The 16614-nt window shown below is 39.2% G+C and overlaps 1 protein-coding gene across 4 annotated transcripts in view; it reads left to right on the forward strand.

The window, feature by feature from the left end:
• Positions 1–16614, forward strand: part of LOC134336513 (alpha-1,6-mannosylglycoprotein 6-beta-N-acetylglucosaminyltransferase B) — a 930404-nt gene that overhangs the window by 848434 nt on the left and 65356 nt on the right. For all 4 annotated transcript variants that reach the window (XM_063030783.1, XM_063030786.1, XM_063030785.1 and 1 more), the window contains one exon: positions 3969–4124. In XM_063030783.1, coding sequence (XP_062886853.1) covers positions 3969–4124 — 156 coding nt within the window. The remainder of the gene's footprint in view (positions 1–3968; positions 4125–16614) is intronic.

A 16614-nucleotide genomic window follows, 5' to 3' on the forward strand; every position in this document is an offset into this window, starting at 1 on the left:
TTTTACTACAATCAATTGAAGCACCTTGACTGCACACTGGTCTCCAAAAACAGATCTCCATTTGACTAATTATGTGACTTCTAAAACCAATTGTATTTGAATTTACTTAAATCTTACATCCATCTCACAACATGAGGGTGTAAACATCTTTGCGTTGTGACTCCATCGCAAAGTACAGACATGTGAATTTATAATTCTAATGGCTTGTAGAAAGAAGCTGTCCTGCAGCTTATTGGTCCTGGTTTTAATGCTGTGGTACCATTTGCCAGATGGAAGCAGCTGAAACAGTTTATAGTTGGGTTGACTGGTGTCCCTGGTGATCTTCCAGGCCTTCTTTCTGCACCTGCTTTTGTAAATGTTTTCAATGGAGGGAAGCTTCACATCCACAGATGTGCTGGGCTTTCTGTACCACTCTCTGCAGTGCCCAGCGATCAAGGTTGGTGCATTTCCCATACCATACAGTGATACAGTCTGTCAGAATGCTCTCAATGCTGCTCCTGTAGAAGGTCTTGAGGATTTGGGGGCTCATGCCAAACTTCTTTAGTGAGGTAGAAGAGATACTGCTGTGCTTTATTTTCCACACAACCAATGTGTACAGTCCAGGTCAGATATTCAGTGATATGTATACCAAAGGACTTGAAACTACTCACTCTTTCAACTGCAGACCCAATGATGGTGATTGGGCAAGCCTGTCTCCATTCCCCCTGTAATCCATAATCAGCTCTTTTGTTTTCTGGACAATGAGGGAGAGGTTGTTATCGTGGCACCACTGTGTCAAGGTATCAATCTCTGTAGGCAGACTCATCACCGCTGGAAATAAGGCCAATCAGTGTTGTGTCATCTGCAAATTTGATCAGCAGATTGGAGGTGTGTGTGGCAGCACAGATGTGGGGTGTAAAGGAAGTAGAGGAGAGGACTCAGGACACAACCCTGGGGGGGGGGGCACCTGTGTTGAGGATCAAAGAGGCAGAGGCTGCACCAGTGATAATTTGGTGTGTCATATTAAAGGGGGTGAATACTTATGCAATAAATATTCTGTGTTTTATATTTGTAATTAATTTAGATCACTTTGTAGAGATTAGTTTTCACTTTGACACGAAAAAATCTTTTTTTGTTGATTGGTGTCAAAAAAAGCCAATTTAAATCCAGTGTAGGCAGAAGGGATTAGTTTAACTGTGCATTTGATTACTAATTCAATTAGTTCAGCACAACATTGTGGGCCGAAGGGCCTGTTCCTGTACTACAGTGTTCCAGATTATGTGTTCTACATTCATTCTGAACTAATCATTCAGAGCCAGTGAATGGTTGTGGGTCCAGTGAGTTCTTTTTCCACTCCCATACAGATGACACTATGCAATATATCTTCTACTCGATGAGCCTCAGGAATTCTATACAAAAGCATAAAGTTTGCTTCAACATTTAAGCAGATAAAAATCATCTGTATGTCATAAGGTGGTGGCTGGGAACGGACCCAAGTGTAAGACCCAGACACTAAAGTACTAAGGACAGGACTAGAATACAGGGTGAGGGCTAGGACATGGACAAGAAAACCGGAAACCCGGAACAGGACTGGACAAGAGAGCTAGGAGCCAGGGCTTGAACTCCGAGCCAGAGACAGGACAAGGACCCAGAACCTGGTTCTTGCCTCTGGCTCAGACCCCAGAACTAGGCAAGGACGTGACTTGGCTGGCAGGCAGGACGAGGCTTGAGACCAGAGACTTAAGGCTTGGAGTCTTGAAGCTCCTCCTGGGCAGGGCGCGGATCTCCACCCAACGGAGGTAAGGGACAGGAAGGGACAGAACCAACCGCAGGGTAACGGCAATACGGCCTGGCTTGCCCGACAGAGGCAAGGGACAGGAAGGGACAGAACCAACCACAGGGTAGCGGCAAGACGGCCTGACTTACCCGACGGAGGCAAGGGAACAGGAAGGGACAGAACCAACCGCAGGGTAACGGCAAGACGGCCTGACTTACCCGGCGGAGGAAAGGAACAGGAAGGGAGCTAGGTACAGGGTGGCTCCAAGACAAGACTACAAGCAAAGTGTGGCAAGAGTTACCGACAAGACAAAGCAGGGCTTCAGGTGAGGAAACAGAAGGCAGGGGAAGGGATACAAGGAGTAAGGGCAAGAACAATCCAGCAGCCGCGCCCTGGTCTCTCGAGGTATTTATGCAGCCAGCCCCAACGAGCATCAGCTGCCTCAATTAGTGCTCAACAGAAACAGAAACAGAGTAGACAGGAAAACCTGGAGCAAGGGTCGATGGACCGGACCGTGAACCGGAATGCGGACTTCACGGACCGGACCATGACACTGTAATGTTTCACTTTTCTTCAGCCCCCCCTCCACCCCCTCTTCCTTTAAATTATCAGTGTGTGTGACTGTTATCCACTATGTGATGAGATTCACCATTTCCTTCAAAACACCAGCATAGCTTTTGGTCAATTGAGCTGAAGGGTATTTGAATGTCAAGACTTTAGTCATGGCAGAAAACTTGTTATCTACTCAGCAGCAATGATCCCTAGATGATTTGTGAGCCATACTAACAATAGCAAAACCCTCAAGGTGAAGGAAAGAATGCACTAATTGCGTGTTCACAAGACAATACAAATTCTCTGAAAGGGAAGGAAAACCAAAAACAGCAGCCCATCCAAGGGATTCATTCCAACATTGTGGTCCTAGTCATGGACAATTGGCAATTTTGGGTAAGCCACAATGCTTGCATGTCTGACACCATGCTCCCACAACAGATCCTCTATTCTGAGCTATGTCACAGGAGGAGATTAGATTAAATATATTTATTAATCACATGCACATTGAAAAATACAGTGAAATGCTTCATTTGTGTTAATATCAACATAATCTCAGGATGTGCTGGGGGCAGTCCACAAGTGTTGCCAACATGGCATGCTTACAATGTTCAGCAGAACAACATACAACCAACATACAACGAGCAACAACAGTAAAATTTCCTGGCAATTGAAAGAAATAATTCAAGGATGTGCTTAAATCCTCTTCAAAAAATTTAGCATTCCCACGGACTCCTAGGAATCTCTGCCTCATGTTCACTAAAAGTGGAGAGAGAGTGGTGTTGAGAACCTCAAATACAGACATCTGATGCACATAGTGGTCCTGCAAGACTGGAAGGAGTAGCCAACTTGTTTTCAAACCATACAGCGACCTATCCCAACAAGTACCCTCTTTTCTACCTTGGACCATTCTGAAGTTCGGTATTGGAACAACTGGACTACAAAGTTCTCACAAAGCCTTGAGCAGTATTACATTGAGCAGTCTCTGCATTCCGGCTTTCTATCAATGCATCAAGCAATGCATTAAACTCTATATACCCACCCGCCATCTTGTATAGGATTCCAAAATCTCCTGCAGAAGTTCTGTGAACTGGAATTCAGGCAGACGTAATGTTTTTTCACTACATGATTGAACTTCATCTAAACTTGGGTCACTAAATCTAATTGGCAACTCCAAGCACACACAAACCACTTCAGAAAATAGTTGTGAGTGTGTCCATGCAGGCTATTGGTTATGTGCTATAACATGCGGTCAGCTTGCAACACATGATTGCTATTCGTATTTTATACCGCAAATATGAAAATCATGAAGTGCCACCACTTTAACTTTCTAGTCTTTAGCTAAGAAAAATATTTTAAATACTTAAACAACTACACAAATGTCCAGGTACTGGTTGCACTCTATACTCAAATCTACAACAACAGATGTGGGATACAAGTCAACATATTTAATGCAGTTTATTTCATTCCGTATAGTTTTCATTCAAATGTTTGCTTAAAACACATACTTCATGATAAAGTTAAACCGCAGAGAGGTTTGACTGGTGTTCTGTGTGAACAATACAAAAACAGCTTGTGGCTCCTCATTGTTCAAATATACTTTATTCAGTCTAAGATCATTTGTTTAAATATGCCTATTGATACATTCATTTCTGTCTTTCAGGGGAAGGCAAAGTATCTGGAAGTTATCAACAGATATATGGAGATCCATGGAACTGTTTACTATGAGACGCACTGGCCACCAGAGATGCCTGTTTTTGTCAAAAACCATGGACTGTTGCCTCAACATGAGCTACAGAGACTTCTAAGGAAAGCAAAGGTATTTACTGGTGACAACTGTATATAAATCTTCTTCCTCTGCATCATAGTTTTATCTATATCACTGGATAAATGCATTTTTCTAATAAAATTTTAGTTTTGATTGAAATATGAAATTAATTTACTTGGTGTATTTATATTACATTTCTATTCCTCTTGCCATGAGTTTGCAGCTTTAAATTATTAATTAAAGAACATCTTGAAGTTAGATGCTTTTAACATTGGTGACTTCTTTGAGAAAGTTTACCATTAATAAGAAAACTATTTGGATTAATCTTCAAAAATCAACCCATGCTTAGAAGTTGAGAGATACGGTTCAAATTATGTGTTTAATGATCATCTAGCTACTTAAATTTTTAGAAGGACAAGTTAACCGTTCTTTGCTCCACTGAGATACGATCAGAACAGTTATTTCAAATTGAAGTTTGATTATAGTCATTACTGTTCTCAATAGGAGATGATTCTTTCCATAGCAATCTATGAGAGTTTCTCTTTAACAAGCTGTTTTATTTCCCAAGTTACCTGAGGTAAGGGAACATTATGGTTAAATTAATGGACCAGGATCCTAAAGCCTGGACCATTGATCTAAAAATATTAACTCAAATTCCACACATTAAAGAATTTAAGCCCATAATGTTAGTAAAATCTAACTGATTTACTAATGTCCTTTGAGAGGGGAAATCTGCCATCCTTGTCTGGTCTCGTCTGCAGATTACCAATGTTGTTCATGTGTAATCACCTTCCAAAATGATCTGACAAGCAATCTGTAAAATGCTAAAAACAATGGACAAAGGAAGCAAGATTTACCAGCAATGACTACATTCTATGAACAATTTAAGACAAAAGTTTGAGGATGTTTTTGTTCATATCTTTTAACAAGAGGTTTTATGTCTCCTGCCTAAGTACTTAGCAAATAAACATTTTCATTTTACCCATCAAGCTAGCAGTCGGGTTAAATGCGGCTTGACTTTATACGAGTCAATAATATGTTTTTTTAAATGGAGTCCATGTTTTAAACCTGGAGAATCATGGCAGCCTGCTTTCACACAACAAACCCTCACAAACAGCAGCATGATAATCACAAGATAAAAGCCTGCAGTATCAGCCATGATGAGGCATAAACTGGAATTATGATGTGCGAGAGCTTCACAGCAGCTTGAACTTCATGTGTATGGAGCTTCACTATAATGATTGCCATGTTCAGACAGCAAAAGTCATGCTGTGTAGCATATTGGTGAACATTCAAAAGACCCTACCACCAGTTAAACTTACCTGGGGTGTTTTAAACTAATGCACAAACTCTATCCAAGTAGTGCTGATCATAAGATTTCAGTGTTGAATGAACATTCAACGGTAGATGTAATGATATACTGTAATTAACTCTTTTTTTTTAATGGTTGTTCACGTGTGCTCATGAAATGATCAGTAATACAGGATTCTAGTTCCTCTTTACCTTTTTCAATGAAGCACGGGTCTCACTGGCAGGTGAGTATGCAACAATCCCTGAGAAGTTGGTGAGGAGGTGTTTGATCTCATTGCTGATGATTGTAATCTGTCCTACAATTATGATCCAGTAGACACAGTGATGATGTCTATCAAGTCAGATCTTACCCTAACTTTCAACGTCACGTATGACTTGAAAGCTGCCTCTTAAGTGCCTAGCCGAATGCTGCTTTAGTATTTCAAGGTTGAAGAGGGTGAGCTTTTCCATGGGTTGTCAAGGAAATCTGCTGTCATCAGCCTGCTCGATAGAGATTGCAATCATATTTGCTAAACTAAATTAGACATTTAAATTATCCCAATTACTGGAATTTTTCCCTTTCCCAATTGAGGCCTTCATTTTGATTACACTACCACAGAAATGAAATATATTTATTTTCTGTCATTAAGCTATTACAGCATTCTTAAAGATTTAGGCTCTCTCTTATGTACTGATAGGAACATACAGAAATCCCAGGCACGTCGAAACCGGCTGGTTCACTACTAAGACTCAGCACCATTTTCTTCCCTCATTCTTTTCACCTCTCTCAAACCCAAAGAAAAATTAACATCAATGAATACTTTAAGGGGAAAATGCAGAATAAAATCACTTCACCTGATCAAACTAAATCAACACAATCACATGGCATTCACCATGTACATAATATGATCTTTGTCCCTGTTAGAAGCCAATCTAGTTTGCACTAAAGCAATGCAGAGATTCATGCTATGACCAAAATATAGCAGGCTCACAATTTTCTGATTAAAGATCAGCCAAATATTCAGTCTATTCCTAGTCTTCAATAGTTTGCATTCATATTCATCACAAATATGCTAAACAGGAATAATCTATCAACAGAAATGTTTTTCAGCTATTTAATGATTTCTAGATCTCTATCAAGTTTCTTTTAGTCCATATTACTTTGAAGTAAATAGCTGGAAGCCTAAAGTTATTAGCCTAATCCTTTCATATTCCCAATCTTCTTTCTGTGAAGATTCTTGCTTAAATCTCAATATGTTCAGGTATCCTGTACTTTTTCTAATCCTTTGTATTTGCTCATAACCCACGCTTCACTGACTATAGCATACGCTAGTTCAACTGATTATGGAAATTGCCCAGAGGCTTCAATTACAAAAAAACAGATGTGAAGAATCTTATCAGCAGAATTCCATTTCTCAGACCTTGTGTAATATCTTTATGCTGTTTATCCATTAAAGCATCTGCCTGCCCCTAAAAATATCATTGGAATTTCTGGAAAAAAACAGTTCTGCTTGATAAGTCATCGTCCTGAAACATTAACACCTTCCCTCATTTTTAGCATTTTCTGGTTTATTTCAGATATCTAGCAAATGCATTATTTTGTTTTCAGTGGAAAATATTTCCTTTCTACTATTTCTTTCCAGTTGGCTTATGACTTAGAGATGTGCCAGATTCTGATTGCTGGACTACATTGTTGCATTTCCCATTTATGTTTGGTCCTATTTTTCAATTCCTAGCCTGTTTTTGCGTGGTTAATTTCAGCAACGGCAGCAGTGAAAACTCTTTAATTGAACAATTAAGAGGAAACTGGGCCAGAGTACTTGCTCCTGGGTGCCATTTTATTGCTTGAATACTCTCTTACAGGCAAACCAAGAATTAATATCAAAGCAAAGATTTTGCATCTTCAGAGCAATGGGGAAGAGGAAAATTGGAGGGAATAAATATTCATTCCTGAAAATAATAAGACCATAAGACATAGGCACAGAATTAGGCCATTCAGCCCATTGAGTGTGCCCTATCGTTCCATCATGGCTGATCCCGGATCTCATGCAAGAGGATAGTAAAGATTTTCTTGAAGATTATTAAATTCTTGAATCATTTATTCAAAATGAAAAAGCAAAGATTAAATATCTGAAAAAATATTGAATGTTCTACATTCAATGTGTAAATTGAAAATGTTCTACTTTCTTGCATCATGAAATGTTTTCATAAATTACAAATACCATATTTGAAAGTCATTATACAGAAACATCTTTAAACTGTTACTTTCCTTTAAATTCATATATGAAAATTTAAAACAGGATGGAAACAACAGTCAAGTTGCATATACTTATTTAATTTGTTTAGCCAAGTGCAATGGATATACCTTGAAATATTTTGCATGGATTAGCTAAATCCTTCAAAAATACCTCTGTTTATCTATAGGAATTACGACGTAATTGAAAAAGCAGCAGAGCAGTCCATTATTAACATACTGCATTGCACAAAGATATTATTTTACAGTTTATCAAGAAATTGAATCTTTAGTCATCCATGTTTTTTGGAAGAATGCAAAATTTCATTAACTGGCTGCAGTAATAGAGGAGATGCAGCTGAAACTGGGATTGATCTGCCAATCAAATCAATGTAAATACAGTCATCTTTCCATTTTAATTGGTCCTGGATTTGGCAGTTAATATTGTGCTGGAGAAGTAGATTAGCACAAATCAATATTCTATAATTTTTCAGAAATTTTGCAAGGTGAGAAGCTTGACTTTACGCATTACAAGTAAGATTCCTTTGAGCTAACATTGGTATTTGAGTGGATGAAATTCTTATGATGAGGCTGTTGTTGAATACAATAAATGATTGGGAATGTGACAATTATCTTCATACTTCATAACTAAATATTGAAGCTACCTACTTATTGGTGGATAAGTGCTTCATGCGAAAACCAGCGCAATCCTAATTAGTCTGTTCAAATTCAGTTATGCAGTGATACCCCTGTCTGAGGCCAATTTGTACTATTTACTTTTAAACACATTAAACTAGATTATTCTAGACTTTGACATTGCACAAAATGGATGATTGAGGATGATTTTCAATATTATTCCGACCATTCCATTGAAAAATCTTGCAGCCGTAAGCTTAAATGAAAGAAAACTAAACAGGTACGGTTTAAATTTTGTTTTTATACTTTGCATTTCCTCCTTATGCCTGTTTGCTGCAGTTTGTAGGAACAATTACTGAATGTGAGCATCAGCGGAGTTATTATAGTGAATTACTCCTTTTGAGTGGGGTCATGGCAGTAGAATTAAACCATCTATTAAAATGTTTGTACTGTCACCAGAGGTCTCTGTTAACCAAACTGTAGCAGACACTGTGGTTAATGTTCTGTTTCCTGACTGAAGAAATAAAGCTTTCTTTAGAAAAAGCTTCTGTGTTGCCACAATTGAGGTCAGCTAACCAACGGCAAGCTATGTATTTAGCCTTTATCCTTCCTGGCCTCTGTACATAGCAAGAATGTGTTTTTCACTGAGCTGTGAAAATACATTAACTTCCCAGTGAACTGGGAGTAGAGGGGGCTCCCAGCCAATGGTGTGAAATATCCATCACTTGTAACATTGCTAAAGAGCAATCAATGCTATTTTTTCTGTCATACCACCTTCAGGACTGTGTTACTTGACTAACTGCTCCTCATGTTATTGCAAAAATGTTTAGGATGGGAAGTTCAAAAGTCTATCTGCTTTTTAAGAGAAAACTGCAATAAGGAATGGTTTCCTGACAGTATCTTAGTGAGCAGTACTGAGACAGGTGGGAATCCAGTTTTTATTTTAGGCCTCTTGTTTATTGGATGAAATTTAACTAAGCCACTTCAATAATATTCCAGTTCAGGGCTGGGGGTTGATTTGGGTTCGATCATCCATAAGAGGAGTGAGCACAATGACTGTGCACTGACTCCGTCTGAATTACACTGTAAACATCCACAGGGAGGGTGAAGGAATGCTCATAAACATTAAGTTACAATATAATATGACTTTGTGATGTTAGCTTTGTCCATGGAATGGATGGCCAACTGCAGGGAAAACTCAACATAACAATTCTGTAAGTGGCGCAAACCTCACCAAGACCTCTATATATAATAGAACATTGGAAACCCAATCCTAGCTCTTCAAGGCCCACTGACATGCAGAAGTGCTTTCAGCAGCTAATTGCCAGGATAAAAATATAAGAATCCTCTAGGGGAAATGATGAGAAGAAAGTAATTCCCTTTATCATCTATTTGCACATTTTAGAACTCCCACTTACTGCCACATTATTGCCCCCAGTAGGTGGAGATTTTCATGGAGCAAAATGTCATGGGCTTCAAAATGAAAAGAAGAGCATCTTAGCTAACACTGCATGAATCTGAAGAATGCACAGAGATAACTTAGGGCATATTACTGCAAGTAAGAGGAAGAGGCAGATACATAAGTAGATGTACATTGTTTGAATGTTAAGTTTTTGTTGATTGCAAACAAAAGATGGTGCTTGACTCTGCCTCCTGAAAATTCAGTCATAAATTGCATTATGCATACAATTGATGAGTGACTTCATGAGTGAAACATGAGATGACCCTTTAACCAGGCACTTTCTGCTGCAGGCCAGCCTTGTGACCCAAACAACAGGAATTCTGCAGATGCTGGAAATTCAAGCAACATACATCAAAGTTGCTGGTGAACGCAGCAGGTCAAGCAGCATCTATAGGAAGAGGCGCAGTCGACGTTTCAGGCCGAGACCCTTCGTCAGGACTAACTGAAGGAAGAGTTCTCTTCCTTCAGTTAGTCCTGACGAAGGGTCTCGGCCTGAAACGTCGACTGCGCTTGTGACCCAATGTGACTTTTAAACCAAGTTGAAAAGAAATGGCAGCAGTCCCCTCTGAAACACGCCATTTGGAACATGAACCACATTAAGTGGCATAGGTGATTGTTAGAGAAATAAACTGGTATTATTCCTCTAACACCAACATTGGAGAACTCCAAAGTAAATAAAAGGCATGTTCTCATCCTTGTCACCCAACTCCTCCGACATTAAACTAACTCCTAAGCACATGTTGATCCCTAGTAATCCAATCTTCAGCATATCTACAGTCCTAGTGATTTCTCCCCCATAATGCATCCTATTGGAGATTGGAGATTGGAGCGACTGGACTTGTGTACATTAGAATTTAGAAGGATGAGAGGGGACCTGATTGAAACATATAAGAATATTAAGGGATTGGATACGCTAGAGGCAGGAAACATGTTCCGGATGTTGGGGGAGTCCAGAACCAGAGGCCACAGTTTAAGAATAAGGGGTAGACCATTTAGAACGGAGTTGAGGAAAAACCTTTTCACACAGAGGGTTGTGGATCTGTGGAATGCTCTTCCTAAGAAGGCAGTGGAGGCCAATTCTCTGGATTCTTTCAAGAAAGAGTTAGATAGAGCTCTTAATGATAGCGGAGTCAAGGGATATGGGGAAAAGGCAGGAACAGAGTACTGATTGTGGATGATCAGCCAGGATCACAGTGAATGGCGGTGCTGGCTCGAAGGGCTGAATGGCCTACCCCTGCACCTATTGTCTATTGTCTATGCGATCTGAAGCCTCTGACTCATGCTTCCACTACTGCCCTGCAATGCCCTGCTCTTCCTCCATTCCCTGGCCTCTGATTTATGTGCCTGTGTTCATTGTCCTCCCTCCCATCCCAGACAACATTATCTTCCTTCTTGGCTTCCCTTCCTCCATTTTCCCCACTCAACAATTGTCAGACTCCTCACCACCCACCAACCCTTCTTTACTCCTCCCCAACAATATCAGACCGACAGTTTGGCTGCCAAAGTTCTCTCCCTTCACGCACCCATCCACATGAGTCTAACTGCCAGCAAGGCCCTAATCACTCCAAGCCCTGTACCAAATGCTGGATCCAAGGCCTGGCTCCAACTGTGCCTATGGCCAACCACGTGAGCCTAACCGCAGGAGATAAAAATCAATCAGCATTCTTCAAATGCAAAGATATCTAACATCTTGTTTTATGCAGGCCTCTGACACAAGTGAAGCCTTTGAAGCCTGATTCAGTGGCACCAGATTTAAAAAATACAATGGCACTGGCCCAAATGATTTGTAGCATTCCATGCAATCTCTAGATTAGGAAAGTGGAGTCTGTGGACTGATTCTGAACCTTAGGAGTTGTCAAACTATGTATGGGTGTTGGCAGGATTGGGAGAATTTCAGGGTTCACAAAATCATGCCCGCAGGTTAAATTCAAAATCTGCAATTATAATTATCTTTAGTCAGCAATTAAATTAAATTATTTAGTTGCCTTTCCCTGTGTGTGGGTTCCCAATTGCTGCTTGACACATTTGGGTTTAATCTGGAAATTGACAGGTTTATGTCGAGATTGCAAACCACCAACTGCATTCTTGTCATTTAGTATTCTGCTGACTGCAAAACCCACCAACTGTGAGTTGTTAAAAATCCCTCTTCCTCGCTCCTTAAACCGGCCTGTTTTAGACCTTGTAAAGTAATCACGTTCCGGCAGTAATTTTCTTCTGATCTATTTTTCATGATCTTTCCCAATGGAGGCAAAATTTTCAGTGTGCTTTAGTGCAAACATGTTCAGTTCCTTGCCAAACTAGGGGCAGTTTTTGAAGCAGATTTCTTTGGTGTGGGAAGAAACAGTGGGAAGTTCTCATATTTATCCATGAGTTAAGTATCAAATAATCTAATATTAGTTGAAGTTTTTTATTCACTACAGGGCGACATGCATCTAGAGAAATCTACTTAAATAAGAATATAAGAAGCAGAGGCAGGCAGCGTGTGACTACTCTGTCAGTTATTAAAATTGTATCTGATCCCTTACTTCAGGTTCATTTTCTTGTATTGAGCTAATTTCTGACCCGTGCCTGAAATGTGCATAGCAATTGTGCTTAAGAGCCCTTTTGAGCAAAGAATTCCAAGGATTCACCGCACTCTGGGTGAAGAAATCTCTTCCCAATTCTTTACTAAATGGCTAACTTGTTATTTCCAGGCTATGGTTCCTGGTTCTAGACACCATAACCAGGAGAAATATCAGCACTGCAACTACTCTGTCCATGCCCAGTGAAGAATTTTGTCCATTTCTACGAGGCCATCTCTCATTTTCCTAAAGTCAAGAGAGTTGTGGTAAACCATATATATATGTTGTAACTGGATTACCTGTCTGGACACGCCCCTCCGCTGACTGCTTATGTGGCTCCTCCCACAAAACCCTGAATAAAGGCGATTGCGCCATTGCTCCTCCTCCTCAGTCCAGGGGCAGATACTCAGCATGATGGAGGTCACACTTTACTGCTCATAAAAGCCTTTCAGTATTTACTCTACTTCCAGTCTTTTGGAGTTATTGATGGTGCATCAAGAGTACAGGCCTAGTCTGCCTAATTGGAAACATTCATATAACAGGAGTTAATCTGATGCCCTTTCACTGCCCAGTTCTCTACAAAATATTTGAAATGAGGTCCTACCAAGGTTGAATGGAATTGGAGTGATGTTTCTACTCTTCCCAAAACTTACTGTAATCAAGTCCAGTATGCAGATAGCTGTCCTAATTAGTTGTAAACCTAAAAATTAACATTCCTTGATTTATCACAAAGACACACAGGTGTGGCTGAACAAAAAACATTTGTAAATTTGCACTGTCTAAAAAATACTCTACCTACTTACTTTTTCTGTCAAAGTGGATTGCACATATTTCTGCTTATTACAGCATTTCAACCCAAAATTGACCCATTTATTGCTTCCCTTTGTTTTCTATCTATTAACCAATCCTCTATCTAACTCAGTATATTGACCCCTCCCCTACACTGCACCCTAACTATTTTATTAGTCTCTGGTGCAGCATTTTATCCAAGGACTTCTGAAACTCCATATACACTATATTAAATCATTCACCCTTTTCTATTCTGCTGGCAAAATCACAAAAATATTCCAATAGACTTATCAAATATGGTTGTTAGAAAAAAAACAAAACCATAGAAAAACTACAGAACAGAAACAGGCCTTTTGGCCCTTCTTGGCTGTGCCGAACTATTTTCTGCCTAGTCCCACTGACCTGCACACGGACCATATCCCTCCATACACCTCCCATTCATGTATCTGTCCAATTTATTCTTAAATGTTAAAAAAGAACCTGCATTTACCACCTCGTCTGGCAGCTCATTCCATACTCCTACCACCCTCTGTGTGAAGAAGCCCCCCCCCAATGTTCCCTTTAAACTTTTCCCCCCTCACCCTTAACCCATGTTCTCTGGTTTTTTTCTCCCCTTGCCTCAGTGGAAAAAGCCTGCTTGCATTCACTCTTATCTATACCAATCATAATTTTATATACCTCTATCAAACCTCATTCTTCTACTCTCCAAGGAATAAAGTCCTAACTTATTCAACCTTTCTCTGTAACTGAGTTTCTCAAGTCCTGGCAACATCCTTGTAAACCTTCTCTGAACTATTTCAACCTTATTAATATCCTTCCTGTAATTTGGTGACCAAAACTGTACACAATACTCCAGATTCGGCCTCACCAATGCCTTATACAACCTCATCATAACATTCCAACTCTTATACTCAATACTTCGATTAATAAAGGCCAATGTACCAAAAGTTCTCTTTACGACCCTACCTACCTGTGACGCCATGTTCAGGGAATTTTGTATCTGTATTCCCAGATCCCTCTGTTCTACTGCACTCCGCAGTGTCTTACCATTTACCCTGTATGTTCTACCTTGGTTTGTCCTTCCAAAGTGTGTGTTCTTTGATAAATAGTTCATAATTCTGTCCAAGCTACTTGCCACTTTCTTCATAATATATTTTAGCATTTTCTCTATTACAGGTGTCATGCTAAATGGTCTATAATATCCTATGTTTTTTCTCTCCTTCCTTTCTTAATTATGGGGTTGCAATTTGCTACCTTTCAATCTAGGAAACTATACTATACAATGTATTTTGGAAGATAGCAGTCAGTATACATCTCCATAGCCACCCTTTCAGAACTACAAGATGTATGCTATCAGATCTTCAGGATTTATTGCTTTTCAGTCAAGTTAATTACTAGATTTTTATTAATGCTGCTTTTTGTCCTTCTTATTTAGTTCTAGTCTGATTTTCTTTTCAAGTTTCTCTTTAGTCTCCATTCATCTTCTACTTTTCCTCTCATTATCAATACCGTGATCCTCCTTAGCTGAATTCTGAAGTTTTATATCATTGTGCTTAAATGCTTTTACTTGGAAATGTTATTTATAAACCTTTTCCTTTCATCAAATACTGTCTTTTGCTTCTCTTCATAGCCGCACAGCTATTCTAGTCTTTCTGTTGAGTTTTTCTTTTCACAACGGCATGGATACAATTTGGAAATGTTTTGTATGTTAGCCATTGTGCTCTCAATTTTACTTTGTGATACTGTTTCCCCATTTCCGACAGCCTAGCCATGTCTCATGCCTTCATGGTTTGCTATATTCAAATTAAACAAAGTCACTTTCAGTCTTTGTGTAAATGTCTATTATATTGTGATCACTCTTCCCTAAAAGCCCCACAATCACCAGATCATTAGTTAAGTCTTTCTCATTACACAAGACTAGATCTGAACCAGCCTATTCCCTTATCAACACACACAAAATGCTGGAAGAACTCAGCAGTTCAAGCAGTGTCTATGGAAATGAATAAACAATCCACTTTTCAGGCTGAGACACTTCATCATCAGTTCTGATGAAGGATTGCCAGCAGTGTCCACTGTTTATTCATTTCCATAGATGCTGCCTGACACCAGAGTTCCTCCAGCATTTTTTGTGTGTTGCTCTGGACTTCCAGCATCTGAAGAATCTCTTGTGTTCATTCCTTCATCAGTTAACATATTGGGAATTACCTCAAACCGAATAATCAAAATTGCTGTTAATTTTAGTTAAATCCAAGTGTGGAAGTCCAATTTATTAAAATATTTGCTAGTAACCCCAATGTGGAAAAATTGCTAACACTATCTTCACTGCAGTATAGCTTATGTTTTATAAGTTAGGTGTTGTAAAATAATATTGGCAATGTATTGATTCCAAAACGGGAAGCATATTTGCAAGCATACAGTATTAAAAATGCTTTAAGAGTTCCTACTTCCTTAAATGGGTTTGTTTATTGATGTAAAGTCAATTTGCAAAAGGTCAGTTCAATCATCTAGACATGTTTGGCAACTGTGCATCTGTTACAGTCTTTGTGTCTTTTACAAAATAAAATGTTTCATGGCCAGATCATTTATCCGGCACCAATTATAGAAAATCAAAGTAAAACACAGTGGCTTTGGGTTGTTGGTGGCTTGTTTTTAATTTATCACAGCTTTCTTTTCCTCATTAAAAAAATATTATGTGCAATGTGTCAAAGGATAATGTTCATTAATATTGTACATTTAACAAATCAATTAATAATGAGATAACAGTAGTGATTTGTAGCATCAATAGAAGTTGTACAAAACAAAACTTGTTATTACAGTCTCATTCATCTCTCTAATACACAATTTCTTGCTGCCTATGATGGGTTTAAAAGCTACTGCATTATCTCGGCACTTCTCATCATTGACTGATTTCACAGAAGTTTATGAGTGGGATTATTGAATGGGGATTTACAGTATATTACTTTCATAATGAATGTAGGTCCTCTACTGAAAGTTGCTGGTGAATGCAGCAGGCCAGGCCGCATCTCTAGGAAGATGTGTGTTGCTTGAATTTCCAGCATCTGCATAATTCCTCATGTTTAAGTCCTCTATTGACTACGTCAGTGTTTTTTATGCATGCATCTATAGGTTTCTGTGGATAACTATGGATATTGGGATGATTAGCAGTGGTGCAGCAAATAGATGTAAAAACCAAATATGCAATCGGTACATTTTTGGTAAGATAATACATGAGAGTTCTGTACCAGGTGGAATCATGTGGGATGAATTTGGCAGAATGACCATAAGCCTGAAGTGGCTGATCATAGATTTATTACTATTTAGGATGTGAGTGGAGACTAAGAGGAATTGTTTCTGGGAACTTTGACAATTACTATTTTTACTAAGAACAAAGTTATCATTGCAAGGCAATGGACACAAAATGCTGGAGAAACTCAGCAGGTCAGGCAGCATCTACAAACAGGACTGAGGGAAGGGAATAATCTGCCATTTTTCAGGCTGTATCTGGAGATGTGAGAGAGCAGGTGTGCAATTCACACTCGAATTGTCATCAGCTACTAGTAACACAGGCTG

Source organism: Mobula hypostoma, chromosome 22 (genome assembly GCF_963921235.1).
Source record: "Mobula hypostoma chromosome 22, sMobHyp1.1, whole genome shotgun sequence".
Taxonomy (NCBI): Eukaryota; Metazoa; Chordata; class Chondrichthyes; order Myliobatiformes; family Myliobatidae; genus Mobula; species Mobula hypostoma.